Genomic DNA, 16,161 nt, shown 5'->3' with positions numbered 1-16,161 from the left:
TGAAGTTATTAATGAGAAAGCAATCAAAACACAAACAACTTCTTTAGAATAACAACTTCTGAAATTCATTGGACAACTTTTAATGGAGCTTTCTCTTTTTAAGATACAGTTGCCAGATGCTGTTAGTAAAAGTGGGCTAGATCTAAGTAAGGACTTCAGATACTTTTCATGTCCTAAAGTATGAACCCCAAAGCCCCCAACTGACTGCTCAAGCTCATAACATGTCACCAGTTTTATTTCTGCATGCCCTGAAGTTTAAACTTCATCCTGGGAAACATTCATAAAAGAGACAGAGTGATATGCAAACACCTGGCAAGGTCAGTGCTTCAAAGGATAAGCATTTTATGTCAGGATATATGTCAGCACAAGAACACAACTATATCTACTTTAAGACACAGGTACCAGACAATGTGATGTTAACCTTTCATTACTATACTTTTTTATGCTATGATGTATGGGTTACCTAAGAGCACAGCTTTGACTGTACTGTTTTATATACAGCTATAGATAAGAGCTCCTTGCTCTCAAATCCATAAATATCTGGAGAGAAAGATGAAGCCTGGAAGGGATTCTGAAATGAAGTGTGGTATTTAAGTGTTCAAGGAATAAGAATAAAAACAAACACAAACAAAACAGAGTTTAGTCAGAGCACACTAAGCCACTTCTTCTCAGGGGGCATGAGGATTCCGAAGGGCACTTGCGATAAGCCATATTTTCTATTACTTACCCTCCAAGCAAGAGACATGCTAGAGATTCTTCCACCAGCTCCATCCTCACATGGCTGTTGCCTCCTGCTTGCCCTACTCTTTTCAAACCTTTAACCCTCTATGGCTAAGTCAGTATATCAGTGGAAAAAAAAAAAGTAGCTACTGTAGAAATAGATCCATGGCTAGGCTGGACCTTTTCATACTTCAAAAAGTTATCTGGGTACTTGCTTAAAAGACCAGAACTTCTACAGTTATGTGAAGGACAAGACCGCATAGAGTATAGCAGTACCTTAGTGACTGGGAAAACTCCAGTGGAAGACTTCAAGTTCATAGTTTCAAGCTGAGCACATTCAGTCCACAACTCAGGAGCATAAGAAAGATCTACCTCATATGTGTCAACTGACAATGAACATCCAATATGGAAGAAGTATGAACCAGAACATACAAGCATAAGCACAGTGAAAAGAACATTAGGTGAGGAGAGACAAATTCCTTGGGGTTTCTTTCCTCCTCTGCAGATGTTTGATACAGTGAGTACAAACTAGAATACAGCCAAGTTTTCTAGCACTCCCTTATGCTGCTGCAGGGCAAATTTTGTTCAGGACAACCAAGCCCTATCTACACAGACTGGAAATTCAAGGCACCTTTCCTGGCTCCAGATTTTACACTAATAACCAGTGCTTCAGAGTCAGGTGCAGCAATATTGAAGTCCTTTACCAGATCTAGCCCCACTTCTAAAAACTTGTCTTCTCCAAAATGGCAGCATTGACCAATCACCAAAATTCTAGCTCAGATTCACACTGCCAGTGGAAAGTATGGATCAAACTTCACAAACTATTTTGTTTGTTTCAAAATGCTGCACAATTTACTTTTCAGTAACTCAACTTTTATTTCCAGTAAAAAGTGAACTGCAGCATGAAAGATATGCTTTACCAGTTCACACATGCAGATACACATATCATAATAAAACAAGACTAGCTTTTGAAAATACTAGGTTTTATTCACACCCCAGTGGTAAACAATAACCTTAATATGATGACTAGGTTTCTTTTGTAGATCACTATGTCACATAAAATACAAAACCCATAGCATAAACAAGCTGACAGTTATGAATGTTTAATGTGGTCTCGTTGGAAATTAAACAAGTTATACTAGTCTTCTCAAGTAGTCAAATTCAAAATGCATCATCATCTCCTAGTTAGTACAAGTCACTGCCATTTCTATAACAAGATAATGAAGGCACAGCTAGTGCAAGCAGACTTAAACCCGTTCAGACTACTGGGCTGAAAAATACTTTGGTTGGTTCTTCAGGAGAGAGTTTTCTCTAAAGAAATATTGGTCTCAGTTAACAGTTCTGATAATCTTCACAGCTGCAGTCTAATAGCTACATGACAAAGACTTCACAAGAACCAAACTATGTAGCAATGAATTAACATTCATGCTTTAGGGGATTTACTGCATTCTACATATTGGCAGAAAATTATACTGTTAAAATGCTAGGTAGATTGAACCTACATTTTAAACTGGTTCTTATGTGTTCGATTTTTTTTTTTTTAACAAATTGGTTACTTATTTCTACCAAGATACAAAACATAAGGCTGTAAGTAACTAATAGTTGTGTTTAGGCTATTACAGTGCAGGTAATCCTCAAGGCCACATACACACTGCTTCACTGCTGCTTGCATTCTGCTGGGTTTTGATCCTTCTGTTGAGAAAAGAGGAAATATCAGTTTAAAGATAGTGTTTTAAAAGAACTATTAATATTGCTAAGCATACTTTCTCAAGTTCCAGTATTCATGTTCTTCCATCATCTTTTCCCTTAAAGTAATTGGTTCATATTAGTAACACTGCTGCCTCTGGATGTGGCAACAGCCACACTGCATTTATTTTGTGCATGGCTATTACCCAGAACAAAAATCAGTTTATAATTAAGTGTTGTGGGATACTCTGAAAGACACTAAAACTGGAAAAAGAAGAAGGAAAGTTACACGCAGTAAAAAACAACCCAGCTCAGAAGTATCCATGCTTTCTGCAGTTTGAGGCAAAAGAAACTTCATGTGGTCAGCAGCAAGGGCACAACCTTACTCCAGAAGCCCCTGTAGAGCAATGGAATGAAACACCAAATCATGGTACATTCCTACCACTCTACGAATGTCTTTTGCAATAAAGTCCAGTTGTTAGAAAATCCTAACGTGGAAAATTTCTTCTGTTATACTGAAACAGACAAGCAACAATATCTCACAGTAATAGGCAAATTTAAGGAAAAGAATTTTTGGGGACAGAGTTCAGTTGCAAGTTTTACTCCACTATCTTGGTCTGGATAGCTGTTCTAGGAGCGCAGTACTTTGATAAATTCAGCTGGCTTTCAGTCTGTGATCAGCTTACAACTATTTATTCTTGTGTCAATACACTATAGTACCACTACTGTCTCTAGCCCTTTGGCAGTTCTCTCCAAAACTGAGTGTACAGTCTTACTCTTTCTCAGTTCTGTTTAGCCCCAAAAAGCAACCTGAAACAGTGGAACTAAGAAGCCCATCTTGGAGATTTTTAATTTTGATTCCAAAACGTTATTGATAGGAAGCAATTTGAATACACTATAGTAGAGGAAACCTCACCAACAGGTTGTACATTTTGAAAAACAGTTCTGTACCCTACACATCTTTCTAAATACAATGCTAAGATTATGTAATTCTTTCAATAGTACTCTGATTGTAGCTCAAACCATTCCTACTGAAAAATAATACTGCCTACTCTGAAATTACAATAATATTTTGCAGCAGACATCTTTAGTTCACACCGACTTCCTTTTCATGACTGCAACTTTCACATACCACCATCAGATGCTTTCAGCCAGCCAAAGGTGCCTTTCCCTCAGCCAGGAAAAAAAGCTATGAATCGAGTGGCTTGCAATCAATCACCTTTCCCACAAACTGAACCTGACTAGTCATGTGTCCTTCTCATGCAGTAAGAAAGCTGCCAGTTGTTCTTGGCTGTTCACATTTTAGTACTTGGCTGTAGATGCATTCCTGAACCTTGACTCCTGCTACCTCAAGCAATAAAAGGCTTGCTGTTATCTTCCCTGAAACAGCCTCTGTTTTGTACTGTGCTGGGAAAATCTGAGCCAGTCAGCTTGTGACATGTTCCTAAAAACTGAACCTGGATTACTCAGTTCTCTGTATGTCCTTAGAACAATTATACAACATTTAAATCATTAGCAGCAACTTGCTGCATAACAAGTTTATAGAAAAGCAAGCCTGACTAAATTCAGTACTCAAAGCCAAGTTACTTTCACAAGATGATTCCTGGAGAAGGAACTCTAAAAAAGTTGCTCTACCAATTCTAGTCTGTCAGAACTGCGACTAAAACAGCCTCAGCCAAAACATACTCATCATATGAACTATTGAGTAAATACTTAAATTAAAAAAAAAAAAAAAAAAAAAATCAAGATTTATATTTTAAGTGTGTATATGCATACACAAACTTCAAACATGCTTTTTTAATTCCTTACTTTTGGGTCATATTCAGGATCATGTTCTTCATCTGCCTCCTCTTCCCCCTCCTGAAAGAAAACATTTGTTCAAATATCTCTAGCTTATCCACATGCAGCTTCCTGAGACATTTTCAAGAAAACTAAGATTATATTATATTCCTTAATACATTAATTACCACTTTAGTTTGCCCTCCATAAAGGACATCGTCTTTTGACATCAGTTGCAACTTAATTTGTAAGATACTTTAGGGTTGTCTTAATCTGCTATGTGGTGGTTAGTTTGTGTTTTGTGGGGTTTTTTTTGTTTGCTTGCCTTTTTGTTGATTTTTTTTTAATATTCACCTTAGATCCACAAAATAATGTGTTGTATGTTACATTCATAAGTCATACTTAAATTTGTGTCCAGAGCATTCAAAAACTAAAGGAATTCTTACTCTTATTCCACATAAACTACAGAAGGGAAACCATTTAAGTTAAAGCCTTATGTTAACTTACCTCGTCATCTGCCTCTTCACCTTCCTCATCATACTAGGAAAGAAAATAAATTGTTTTGACAGTGTCATAAATGCAGTCATTTATGGCTCAAGTACAGCAAGATAAATCAGAGACCACATTGTATTATACTCTAAGAGAACTTCCTATACCTGACAGATTTAAAAATGCTTTATGCATCAGCATGAACAACAGTCAGTCTCTCAGGCTATGCTCTGGTAAACTGCCTACCTTAAGAGTTCCTTACATGCAACACTGGAAGAACTTATTAGACTCTGGTAACATTTCTGGGCAGTAGGGTGTCTCAAAGTCTAAGGCAATCTGTACAGTCAGTCACTTCCTTCCTCTTCCTCGAGCCACAGCTTTGGATTGAGGGCTAACATTTCACATTTTAAAAATTAATTTTAAGGCTGGACTTATCTTAGCCAAATCAAACTGTCCTTCTTTGCGTGGAGGCAGAGGAGAGAAAATATTTTACCCATATAAAGTTCTGGGGTTTTGTGGTTTGTTTTTTGAGCTTAGCTCCTTTAAAGTGCTTAATTCAAGCTTTTGCAGAGCTTGCCTTGAATATTTTGGCATACTTTGTGCTTAGCTAACATTTTTTATGATAAGTGCCCTCCTGAAAGAATCAGGCTTGAATCTCAAAGGAACTTGGTAGCCCAGTATCACTTGTAAGCACAAATAGTAGGTTGAGCAGCTAGACAGACTGATTTTTTTCTCTGGCAGTTCATTATGGTTCTACCAAAATATTGGGTACACCACCCTAGGAATGCCTTACACAGAAAATTCTACTCAGACATACTCTAAATGTTCAGCTTCTGCCACAAAACTCTGAAGTCACTACTTCAAAAATGAAGTACTTTTGTGCTGCTCTTTACTGAACACTCTAGGAAGCTCAGCTGAAACTAACGTTGATACATCCCATTGTAAGGATACCAACAATGTCGGTCAGAAATTACCCAAAGTCTTAAAGCAGTATTATTTCAAAGTTTTTAGTGTTTTGAAAGAACATTATACTTACATCTTCATCATCATCTTCAATAGCTTCTCCTGTGAAGTACAATACTGATCGGGGAACTATACGTTCACGCAAGAAATGGCCTATTTCAAAGTCTGCAGCAAGGATTGCCTCAGCATCATCATCCTGCATTAGAAAAACCCCACATAAATAAAACAACATTATTTCCCTAACCATAAGCTGGTAACTACTTTTGACACAAGTTGCACAGACTTTGATGTGGTCAGATTTTTACAAATCCCATGTGCTGACTTATTTGGTTCAGGACTTACTTTATAGAGTTGAAACTGTGAAGCCAAGTTGTACACTTTAAACAGCCTACCTGCTTTATGCAGTGGGGAGATCACTTCTTCAGTAAGCTTAATTACACAAAATTCTGGAGTTTAAGTTTTATTCTTTCCCCACTCCCAACTTGCTTTTGTTCTAAATAGAAAAACTGCTTAATACCTCCCATAGATTTTCAATTCATACACACAATACTCTTAAGAACTAAATACTAGCCAGGTGAGCCTACCTAAAGATTTTACAAGCTACTTTTAATTTCTACAGTGCATGTCCTCCATGATTCTCGTTAGGCAAGCCATTGTGAAGCACCTGAACACCTAAAAATACTGTGATCCAGGCCAAGGTTTTCACTCCTTTTGCTTACACACCAAGTGTTCTGCTGTTCCTCATCTGAGAAGTTATTTTCAATTGAAAATGTGCTTTTTAAAAAAAAAAAAAAAAAAAAAAAAAGATGAGCACACAGCTCTTGGTGTCCCTGCCAACTGGAGTTTTAACAACATGCTTCCAGAGGCTTTAATCAGGTTTCTTACTAAAGCTGCATAATAAAGCACTTAAGTGTTTTCGGTAGTTTTTCTCCTTAGAAAAACATCGCTTATTGCCACAGTTTTCTACTAGTGAGCACACAAAAGTGGGCTCTTGCAGTTTTCCGTTCTTGTTTTATTACTTTGTCCAAGAGTTAATAATCTTGGGAAATTTTTAACAGCATAAAACATAAACCAGATACATGCAGCCATTAGAGAAGATCATCCAAACAATACCCAAAGGGAGAGACTTACATCACCCATTAGACCAAAGGCTAGTAACAAACATTACTATTTTTGTACAACTGTTAACAATTCGCAAGGTAGCTTTCAGGAAGGATAAGCTGTTACGGTTTACTAAACTGAACTCTACCATCCAATTCAACAAATACTCCTTCTAATACAGAAAACTCAAATACCTACTATTCATCACAAGTATTCTCAGCTAAATATAGAAACAGTTAAAACTGGAGCTGTTTAAGAAATTCCCAAACAATTTCAACAAACACTTTGTATATAAAGCATGAATTCTTTTACTGGTGTTTCCCCTCTACCCCCTTATTTTAAAAAAGACAACTTACCAGGTCTCCACTTTCAGGAACTGTACAAAAAAAAAAAAAAAGAAAAAGAAACAAGTGAGTGAAGTACATAATACATCTAAAGTTAAGGCAGATAAACTAATACTGAGTTTACCTTCAGGAGGACTAAAGAAGTTGAAGAAAGAATCATTAGAAACAGTTTTTGTCACGGTTCTAACTGTTCCACGACCCTTATGTTTCTGCTTCTTCTTAATGGTTTTCAAAGTAACATTCTTCCCTTTCTTCCAGTCTATTTGGCAACTAGAGAGGAAAGAACACACACAACAGCTGCCACTTAATACCATTCCACTTGTTACAGATACCTACTGAAACTATAACAACTGCAAAGGATACAGTGAATATAAATGTTAAGGTAGTGTTTATACAGTGCTACCTTTTAATGAGTTTATACTTGAGAACAAAAGTAACAGGTTCATTTTTAGGATTGAAGTTTTTTCATCTGAAAGTTTCTCTTTCCCCACTCAATCTCTGAAATAGTAATTTTAATTTGCTACCAAGTTCTACCCAGTACTATCACAGCCTGGTGTCATGTAATTTTTAGCACTACCTATCCATTATAAGGTAATGTCATATTTGGTCATGCTAGTTGTGCCAAAGTTTCCCACACCTATAATTATAATCAATAAGCCCTTGAAATAATGCATCAAGGAAGAACATCATTTTTGGTTGTTCTTTAGTTGTTAGTTTATGGGATTTTTGCCTCTTATTTTTCACAACTCTGTCCTGCTAAATCATGCCCACAGGCTTGTCTGACACACATAATTCTGGGGACATGTAAATGAAGAAGTCCTATCAGTAAGACCATTCACATGTGTGGAAGTTTCTGATTAGATACCTTTAAAGACTCAAAGGAAGGAGATGAGTTATTTGGGGATAAGAGGCAGCTGTCCCAGCTAACACACAAAACAAGGACTAGGAATAAATCATTTTCACTGAAGCAGAGAATCATCTTACAGCAACCTCTGTCAGGATTTATGCTTTTCAAAACCAGTCCAAACTGGAGAAGACAAAACAGTTTGATCAAAGCTACTCAAGCACTTAAGACTAAATCTTACAGGACATTTGCAGAAATATATTACACTAAGTGACTGGAAAATGAAGAAGTAAACAAAAGTCAGTATCAGTAACGGCACAGTAAGGTATGGGTAAAACCAACCCTGACTATGTAGTGATAGGCTCTAAATTAGTTATCACTCAGATCAGTCAAAACATGAGACATTAAGATGAAAATAACTGAAAAGGTCAGAAAGCACAGAACCCTGATGTACCCATAAGGCTAATTATGTACAACTCAGGTTTCTTTTGTCCTTCTGTCCACAAGAAAAAGGATACATGCAGAATAAAGAGATTTAGTCTGAGGAATAACAGCTAATTTAGAACAAAAGACATCACAGAGAAAGGAATGTGACAGATCTTTAAAATCATGAGGAATCTGGAGTTAATAGGACATGACTGTTCTCCATTTCTCAAATAGATCACTTCAAAGACACTCAGAGGCACATTCAACAGCTATAAAGCAAACTGGACAACAACACAGAAAGTAAAACTGTAACAGACTTCCCCAAATGCTGCATGTCAAAAATACAAAAGGATTAAAAGAAGTGATCGAACAAATTTTGAAAAAAGCTATCAAAGTGTAGAAAAAGTTAACACCATCCATGTCTTTCAATTCCACCATAGTGAATGCAGAACAGTATTTCTAGAGAAATACCGATTAAATTTTGTATTTATACATATTTATGCACACACTATGTTCTTCAGGTATGCTTTCCAAACAGCACAAGAGTTCTCAATCCCCATGTGTAAAAAATCAGAAATGGCAAAAAGACTAGTACTGCTGAGTAAAGAGCTGCTGGTCAAACCAAAGGGCAAGAAGGAAATGCAGGGGCAACAAGCAGAGACAGGTAGCCTGGGAAGCGTACAGGGACATTGTCTGGTTGGGTAGGGATGGGGTCAGGAAAGCCAAGGTGCAGATGGAGATAAACATAACTCGTAACAACTTAAGGAGAAAGCTGGCGTTCTCAACCACCTTTTTGCCTCAGTCTTTAATGTCAATCTCTCTAAATAGGAGAGGTATAGATTTGACGGATGGACTATTCGGTGGATAAGGAATTGGCTGGACTGTCACATCCAGAGACTAGTAGTCAATTGCTCATTGTCTAGATGGAGATCAGTGATGAATGGTGTCCCTCAGGGGTCTGTACTGGGACCAGTACTGTTTAATATCTTCATCAGTGACAGTGGGATCAAGTGCACCCTCAGCAAGTCTGCAGACAACACTATGCTGATAGGAGTGGTTGACATGCCTGAGGGACAGGATGCCATCCACAGGGACTTGTACAAGCATGGGCTCATGTGAATCTCATGAGGTTCAACAAGGCCAAGTGCAAGGTCCTGCACCTGGATCAGGGCAACCGCCAGGATCAATACAGGCTAGGGGACGACAGAATTGAGAGCAGCCCTGTGGAGGAAGACTGAGCGGTACTGGTGGATAAAAAGCTGGACATAAGCCAGCAAGGTGTGCTTGCAGCCCAGAAAGCAAATAATGTCTTGGGCTCCATCAAAAGGAGTGTGGTCAGCAGGTCAAAGCTGGTCATTCTGCACCTCTACTCTGCTCTGCACAGGAAAGACATGAACCTGTTGGAGTCCAGATGAGGCCACCAAGATGATCAGAGGGATGAAACACCTCTAAGAGGCCAGGCTGAGAGAGTTGAGGTTGCTTAGCCTGGAGAAGAGAAGGCTCCAGGGAGACCTTATTGCAGCCTTTCAGTACTTGAAAGTGGCCTATAAGAAAGATGGGGACAGACTTTTTAGCAGAGCCTGTTGTGATAGGGCAAGAGGTGATGCTTTTAAACTAAAACAGGGGATATTCAGGCGAGATACAAGGAATAAACTTTTTATGATGAGTGGTGACCAGAGAGGTGGTAGGTGTCCCATCCCTGGAAGCATTCAAGGCCAGGCTGGACAGGGCTCTAAGCAACCTGATCTAGTTGAAGATGTTCCTACTCATGGCAGGGAACTTGGACTAGATGAGCTTTGAAGGTCCCTTCCAGCTCAAACCATTCTACAATAAAATATATAGTTTTATATATTGTATTGAAAAACACTAAAAATCTCAAGTTGATCCCAGCCCGTTACAAGTTACTATGTAGCGATATCTTTTTTAGCACCTTCCCAAGATGCTGGACGTCTAGAGTTGGATAATGCTAAGGAAGAAACTGTTACATGGTCTTAAAATTACTTATTAGCACTTACCCTGTACAACCCATGATTTCTGGTCCATCAAAGGAGAAGGGATCAGAATCATCTGGCTCTGACCTCATTCTATACGTCTTTGTCAACACTTCATTTGTGAAGTAGTCGTTTGGTTCAAAATGAAATTCTAATGTGAAACTCTTAAAAAGAATTGTAGAGCGACGAATTCAGCCATTTAGTAATATATACATTTAACTTCTAAGTAACTAAAATCCAAAACCAAAACCACAACATGCAACAGAACATAACCGTGCCTACCAATACTGAAGCAGCGTGTATACATAACTTATTCTGCAATTTGGTGCCCAAGTTGTACAGTAAATATTCAAATGTTTTCATTGAACATGTTGATATTTCACTTACTACTTAATATATTGCTTGTAGTAATGACACAAGATCTCTTAGTGAACAGTTTTCCAGGTGCTAAGGCAGAGATAGCTTGCTAAGTTTTAATATTTTAAATTGAGAAGTTATCTGCTTTCTGACAAGGAAATTATACCTGATTATAACACATACACAGAAGGTTCCTGAAGGTATCAAAATGTAAAGGTGAAAATTAGTCATCTGATATTAAGGCCAAGTAACTAGCTCATCAGAATTTGAAGGTTAATATAAGTATAAATTCATTCATATGATACTACAAGACTAGTACTGGTCTTTGTACTATTTTTCAGAAGACAAGAAGCAGCTGCATATTTTTGATGATCACCATAAGACAACTGGCTATCACAGACCACACTACTAATATACAAATAAAAGTCTTAAGATAACACAAAAGTAATCTTGTTTAAGAAGTTCAACTAACCATAGGCTGTCCAACTTCTGAAAATTTCACTTTGATATCTTTTAAGTGTTTCAGGATAGGTTCATCATGTTCCTGTAAAGAAGACAGAGTTTATTCAATTTTCATAACATTAAATCGCACACAGATTTAAGACCCTGCAGTGATCAAGAGCCATATTTAGATTCAGTCTCAGACAGGACAAGAACCTGGATACAGCACTGAAAGATTTCCACGAATGTGACCAGCAGGTGGTGGTAGGGAAGTAGAGATGGCAACAGTGGCTGTATAGTTTCCACTGCAGTACACAACCTAAATCTGTGGAAACGCCCAGTACAGTTTTTACCAACATTTAACATATATCTCACACACTCCTACGGGCACAAAAGGTGCATTAGTAAGGTAAAATAAGTTCAACAAATAGCACAGTAAGAAGGTATTTCAGAATTCTGTGTGGTGACAGTTGAATAAAGTACAATATGACATCCAAGTCACTTGTTCCATTTTTGCTCTCCAACAGACACACAAAGCGATGCATTGTTTCTACTCCTTTCTTAAAGACACTTGGATTAAGTACTAATGCAACTTCCAACAACTCTGGAGCACCACCTACCTGAACCATATCACTGAGCAAGTCCACATTCTTGAATACTGTCAGCCAAAACTCAGGAATTCCTTTAGGGTCTTCTTTTTCTTCATCTTTTTTTTCCTCTTCAAGCTTGGCTTTATCTTTCATTTCCTCCTTCATAGAATAAAAATGTTAGTTTTTCTTAATTTTAAAAGAGTGCCCACAAGGTTCATTAAGAGTTTTATGCTGATACCAGTACAGATTAGATTTCATATGCAAATCATTAAGAATTTTTACCAATAATATAAGCAAGCAATCATCATGCACCTGATTTTTTTAAACTTTAGTTACTGTATTGAATCTTGTTTCATGCTAAAGCATGAGATATTGATGAGAACTAATTAAGATACTCACTGAAATGTCTTCTTCAGCATCTGCTTTCCATTCACATTCTTCCTCTGTAGGTTCATAAATTGCATTGATGATTTCACTTCGCTAGAAAATTAAACCAAGAATATTTTTGTATTTCCTCATCACTGACATCAGCAATGCTCTAACCAGTAAACTCCTACTCCTAAACTTACACAATTAGTAATACATTAACTATTTATCAAAACATTTTCTTCTGGCACTATAAGATGACTCTGTAGCTATGAGCTTTTCAACACACTAAAATAAGCACTGAAGTTCCAGAAAGGTTACCATACCATCTGACATCTGCTCAATTTAAAAGATGAGGCCTGGTATATTGAAGTGATTTTGGTAATCATGGAACAGACTGAACCTTTCTCCCCCTTCATTCATCTTAGCTGGTATTCACATGGACAGTCAAGTGGTGTCAACTGAATTGAATTGGCACATATGAGACCAAAGTAATTCAGAACATGAATAAGCTTTCAGTTTATGTTCCCTTGTGTTTTAGCTAAAGCTTTTAGGTACAAATCAGATTAGCATTAAAATACCTTGTCAAATAATGGCTGATAGAGAGCAGCATACTTTCTTTCCAGCTCGTGAACTTCCTCATAGAATTTTGCTTCTATCTGTGCACATTGAACTTGAAGGTTCTTGAGAGCATTCACACGTCTTTTAACAACTTTTGGCAAGCTGAAAAATTCAGCAACAGAACTGTTACTAACACAGCATTCTAAGCACATATTGACCCCTCCTTATCCAGTCCCCTTGCAAGTTATCCAACTTACATCAAAACTGATTTTACACTCTAAGTTTTAGAAAGCTGTACAAATCAAAACTATGACCCACTGGACCATGCAGATTGAAACTGTTAGTGCAGGCCCTTAAACTAAGACTTAACCTCAGTTTGAAACAGAGCATTTCAAAGACCTGGGTCAATCATGAGACAAACTTGTGCAATTAAATTTCATACTAAAAACAAGTTTACAGTATCAATGAGTAGCATATTAAATTCATATGACTGAGTATAATTAAAAAGGTCATCATTAATTGGCTTAGTTTTATGAAAGTAAGTTTAGGACAATTGAGTTAGTCTTTGCTTAAGGAAGTTAATCTTCAAAATTCACATTTGTTTCACCAAGGAAAGCAGCTGGTACTACTGTCTAACACATTAACTGTCACTCCCAAAGTGAACCAGAGCTGTTTTGCTAAATAAGCCTCCATATTATACATGTGTAAAAGGAAAGCAATTAATGCTTTAACTTTAGTAAAATATGCTAACACAGACTTACTGTTAGGACAGAAAGTTACCTACATCAAGGCTACTGATGAGATTCACAGGGTAGATTGCTGACAGCCTCCCTTGCCTGTGAGATGGGCCAAACCCCAGCACATGGCTAGAGAGTTTACCATGTTAACTTCCCATATTTATTTTAAGCAGTTGTGTCATGTTATTTAGAACACAGTATTAAAGAACTGCTTTTGTTAGGACCAGCTCCAGGATAGAGGAAGTAACCAAGAATATATTAGCTTAAACACTGTACTACTCAAGCCTGCTTACCTCTATCAGGTAGGACAAGGACATGTTCTAGCATCCTTGTCCAATTTTAAAATGCAAAAACCTCTTCCCAAACAGCTTTACGCTCAACATGAATATACTATTTGTGGTTACTAAGGCAATGCATATCGCCATTACACCCAGATTTCCCTTAACCTTCCAATTCAGGCAAAAGCATATCTGCTACACAGACTACCAAAACCATTTAAGTTTAGTCATGTATACTCATAAAGGGTTGATAACATACTTGCTACTCTGACATTTTTCCAGCAGTTGGTCAAGTTAATCACTTGCTGTAATTTTATCTTCAAGTACAAGATCAAAACTAACAGCAGCTTAAGTAGCAAGTTCAGTTAGTTCAAGGGGAAAAAAAAACTGTTAAGGAAGAAAACTAACATAACCACACAGATAAGTCACAGAACAATTGACTACTTAATGCCACATGCATATATCAAGCCTAAGAATACTGGTCCTAGGAACTGAATAAAAAGCACTATGAAATTTCTTAGAGGTAGCACCATACATGTAGCATGTCCAATTCTGGTATGTCAGGCTAGAGATTTTAACCCCTTTATTAAGGAATCTAGTATCTTTTTCATGTGTCAAAGCTGCATTTCATCACAGTCCATGCCAACCAGTTGAAATTTCACAATTTGTATATCCAATACCTTTATCATCTCTGTCCTTTTCAAAAAGAAGAAAGGCAGTTTCATGAAAGAGACAGCTTTTACAAAGTAAACCCAAAACAGAGAAGCAGACCAAGAAATCCAACCTGGACTGCACAAGTACAACAATGGCAAGTAAAACCTGTTACTCTGAATACAAGCCACTAGCAAGTATTATGATTACACAAGAATACAACCTCCTGTGAGCAGCTGAGTGAAATTCTAGTCTACGGGAGTAAGTTTCATTAAAATTATTGTGGCCAGGCACAGGTAAAGAGGTAAGTTATTGGACAGTGCCAAGCAACTAGCAGATTCTAAGCCTGAGCAGACAGATGTTTTCTCAGAACCCGTTTAGTTTCCTACCAGCTTATGCTGTTAGCTTATGTTCCTTAACAGCCCACATAACAAGCTTTTAGGATCCCCAGTTCCCAAGGACTTCTGTGCCATCTCAATGTCTAGACTCTGCAGTTAAATAAGATCAAAACAACACTTGCAAAGGCACATAAGAGGCACCTGTAAAGCATGGTTAAGTCAGCATGCATGTGTTGAGAAAGTGCACGCTCAAGTTTACACACATTTTCAAGTTATTTTTGCAATGCAAGTTAGGTAAGCATTTGGCACATGGGCAGAGTTGCAATGCTTTTGTGATAAAGAATGCACTACTGTACTTGGAACTGATGAAGAAATGGTACAGTATCTTAGAGAGCAGCTGACTAGAAGAATGCCATGTAAATCAATGTTACCACTTTTGTTGACTCTTAGATCAAGGACCTGGAAGATTAGTAGAGGTTAATTAATATCTGTTGAAAAACAGAAGAAAAATATTTGACATAGAAAGCCTGTAGTGTACAGCATCTAAACAAGAAAGAACATGGGTACCCTTTGACTCCATGCTCTTTCTTGGACCAGTATTTATTAGTGATGGCTGCTGGTTTAATGGGCTTTTCTTCCGTGCTATGGTCTATAACAGGAACGTGGTATGAGTAGGAGTAGCAGCAGCAGAATGCCTGTTACTCAGTAGCTGCCCCAGTTCAAGTCAATAGCAATGCAGGAGCCCATCACAGCAAGACAGTTGTATTTTTTATTATTCCTGTGGATGTGGTGAAGTGTTCATACACAATCAGAAATTACATAAGAGCCAGAAAATTCTACCTGCTAAGACAGATGAAGAAAATCTTAGCGAGAGACTGTTTCAAGTTTTGCTACATAAGGAGACCACATGAAACGCAGATACACCATCCATAATTTTATTAGCTCCTAGTAACACTCTAACAAAAAAAATGACTATTAGAAACACTGGGTCTCAAAGTATTTTACCATACTTCTGATGTTTCATGATAAAGACACAGCTACAAAAGACATTCGAAGCAGCAGGAAAGTATCTTTTAAGTGTGCCATGTTGCCACTGTGGGAGAGAAGGTCAGCCCCTGTAAATATTTTAGGGTTTTTTTTCATAAAAGCCTAAGTAAAAACTCTTCAATTCTGAGGTGCACTACAGGCAGACTATATTAATTTTCCTGCTATCTGGGCAGCACAGTAGTTTATTACTATTAATGTTACAGACAATACTGCTCATAAGGCAAAAAAAAAATTTACACCACTCTGCTCACACTGAACAAATACTGTACCTTTCTATATATCCCGTAGATGTTCCTACCAGACCATCAAGTCTTTCCTGAAGGGCTGCAAGAATCTGAGGATTTTGCATCATCTGCACAGTCAACTGCCGAGCTGAATTAAAGAAAAATATGTAAGTGCAAAGGGCATCTTTTGGACTAATCTTGAAATAAAAACTACTCAAATGCTACAAA

The 16,161-nt window shown here is 37.5% G+C and overlaps 1 protein-coding gene across 3 annotated transcripts in view; it reads right to left on the bottom strand.

Annotated features, from left to right (window-relative positions):
- Positions 1-1,682: 1,682 nt before the first annotated feature.
- NAP1L1 (nucleosome assembly protein 1 like 1) overlaps positions 1,683-16,161 on the bottom strand; it is a 35,980-nt gene continuing 21,501 nt past the window's right edge. For 2 of the 3 annotated variants that reach the window (XM_082043561.1, XM_082043560.1), the window contains exons 4-15: positions 15,979-16,081; positions 12,679-12,820; positions 12,131-12,211; positions 11,762-11,890; positions 11,173-11,244; positions 10,368-10,507; positions 7,207-7,352; positions 7,095-7,114; positions 5,711-5,833; positions 4,693-4,725; positions 4,216-4,266; positions 1,683-2,412 (exon numbers count right to left, since the gene is read on the bottom strand). In XM_082043561.1, coding sequence (XP_081899687.1) covers positions 2,377-2,412; positions 4,216-4,266; positions 4,693-4,725; positions 5,711-5,833; positions 7,095-7,114; positions 7,207-7,352; positions 10,368-10,507; positions 11,173-11,244; positions 11,762-11,890; positions 12,131-12,211; positions 12,679-12,820; positions 15,979-16,081 — 1,076 coding nt within the window. In that variant the 3' untranslated portion in view covers positions 1,683-2,376. The remainder of the gene's footprint in view (positions 2,413-4,215; positions 4,267-4,692; positions 4,726-5,710; positions 5,834-7,094; positions 7,115-7,206; positions 7,353-10,367; positions 10,508-11,172; positions 11,245-11,761; positions 11,891-12,130; positions 12,212-12,678; positions 12,821-15,978; positions 16,082-16,161) is intronic. The other variant, XM_082043562.1, reaches the window with a different exon arrangement.

The sequence above is a fragment of the Streptopelia decaocto genome, assembly GCF_964273445.1.
Source record: "Streptopelia decaocto genome assembly, chromosome: 1".
In the NCBI taxonomy this organism is placed as follows: domain Eukaryota; kingdom Metazoa; phylum Chordata; class Aves; order Columbiformes; family Columbidae; genus Streptopelia; species Streptopelia decaocto.
Note: the sequence above shows the minus strand (reverse complement) of the source record. Positions and strands in the feature narration are given on the sequence as shown.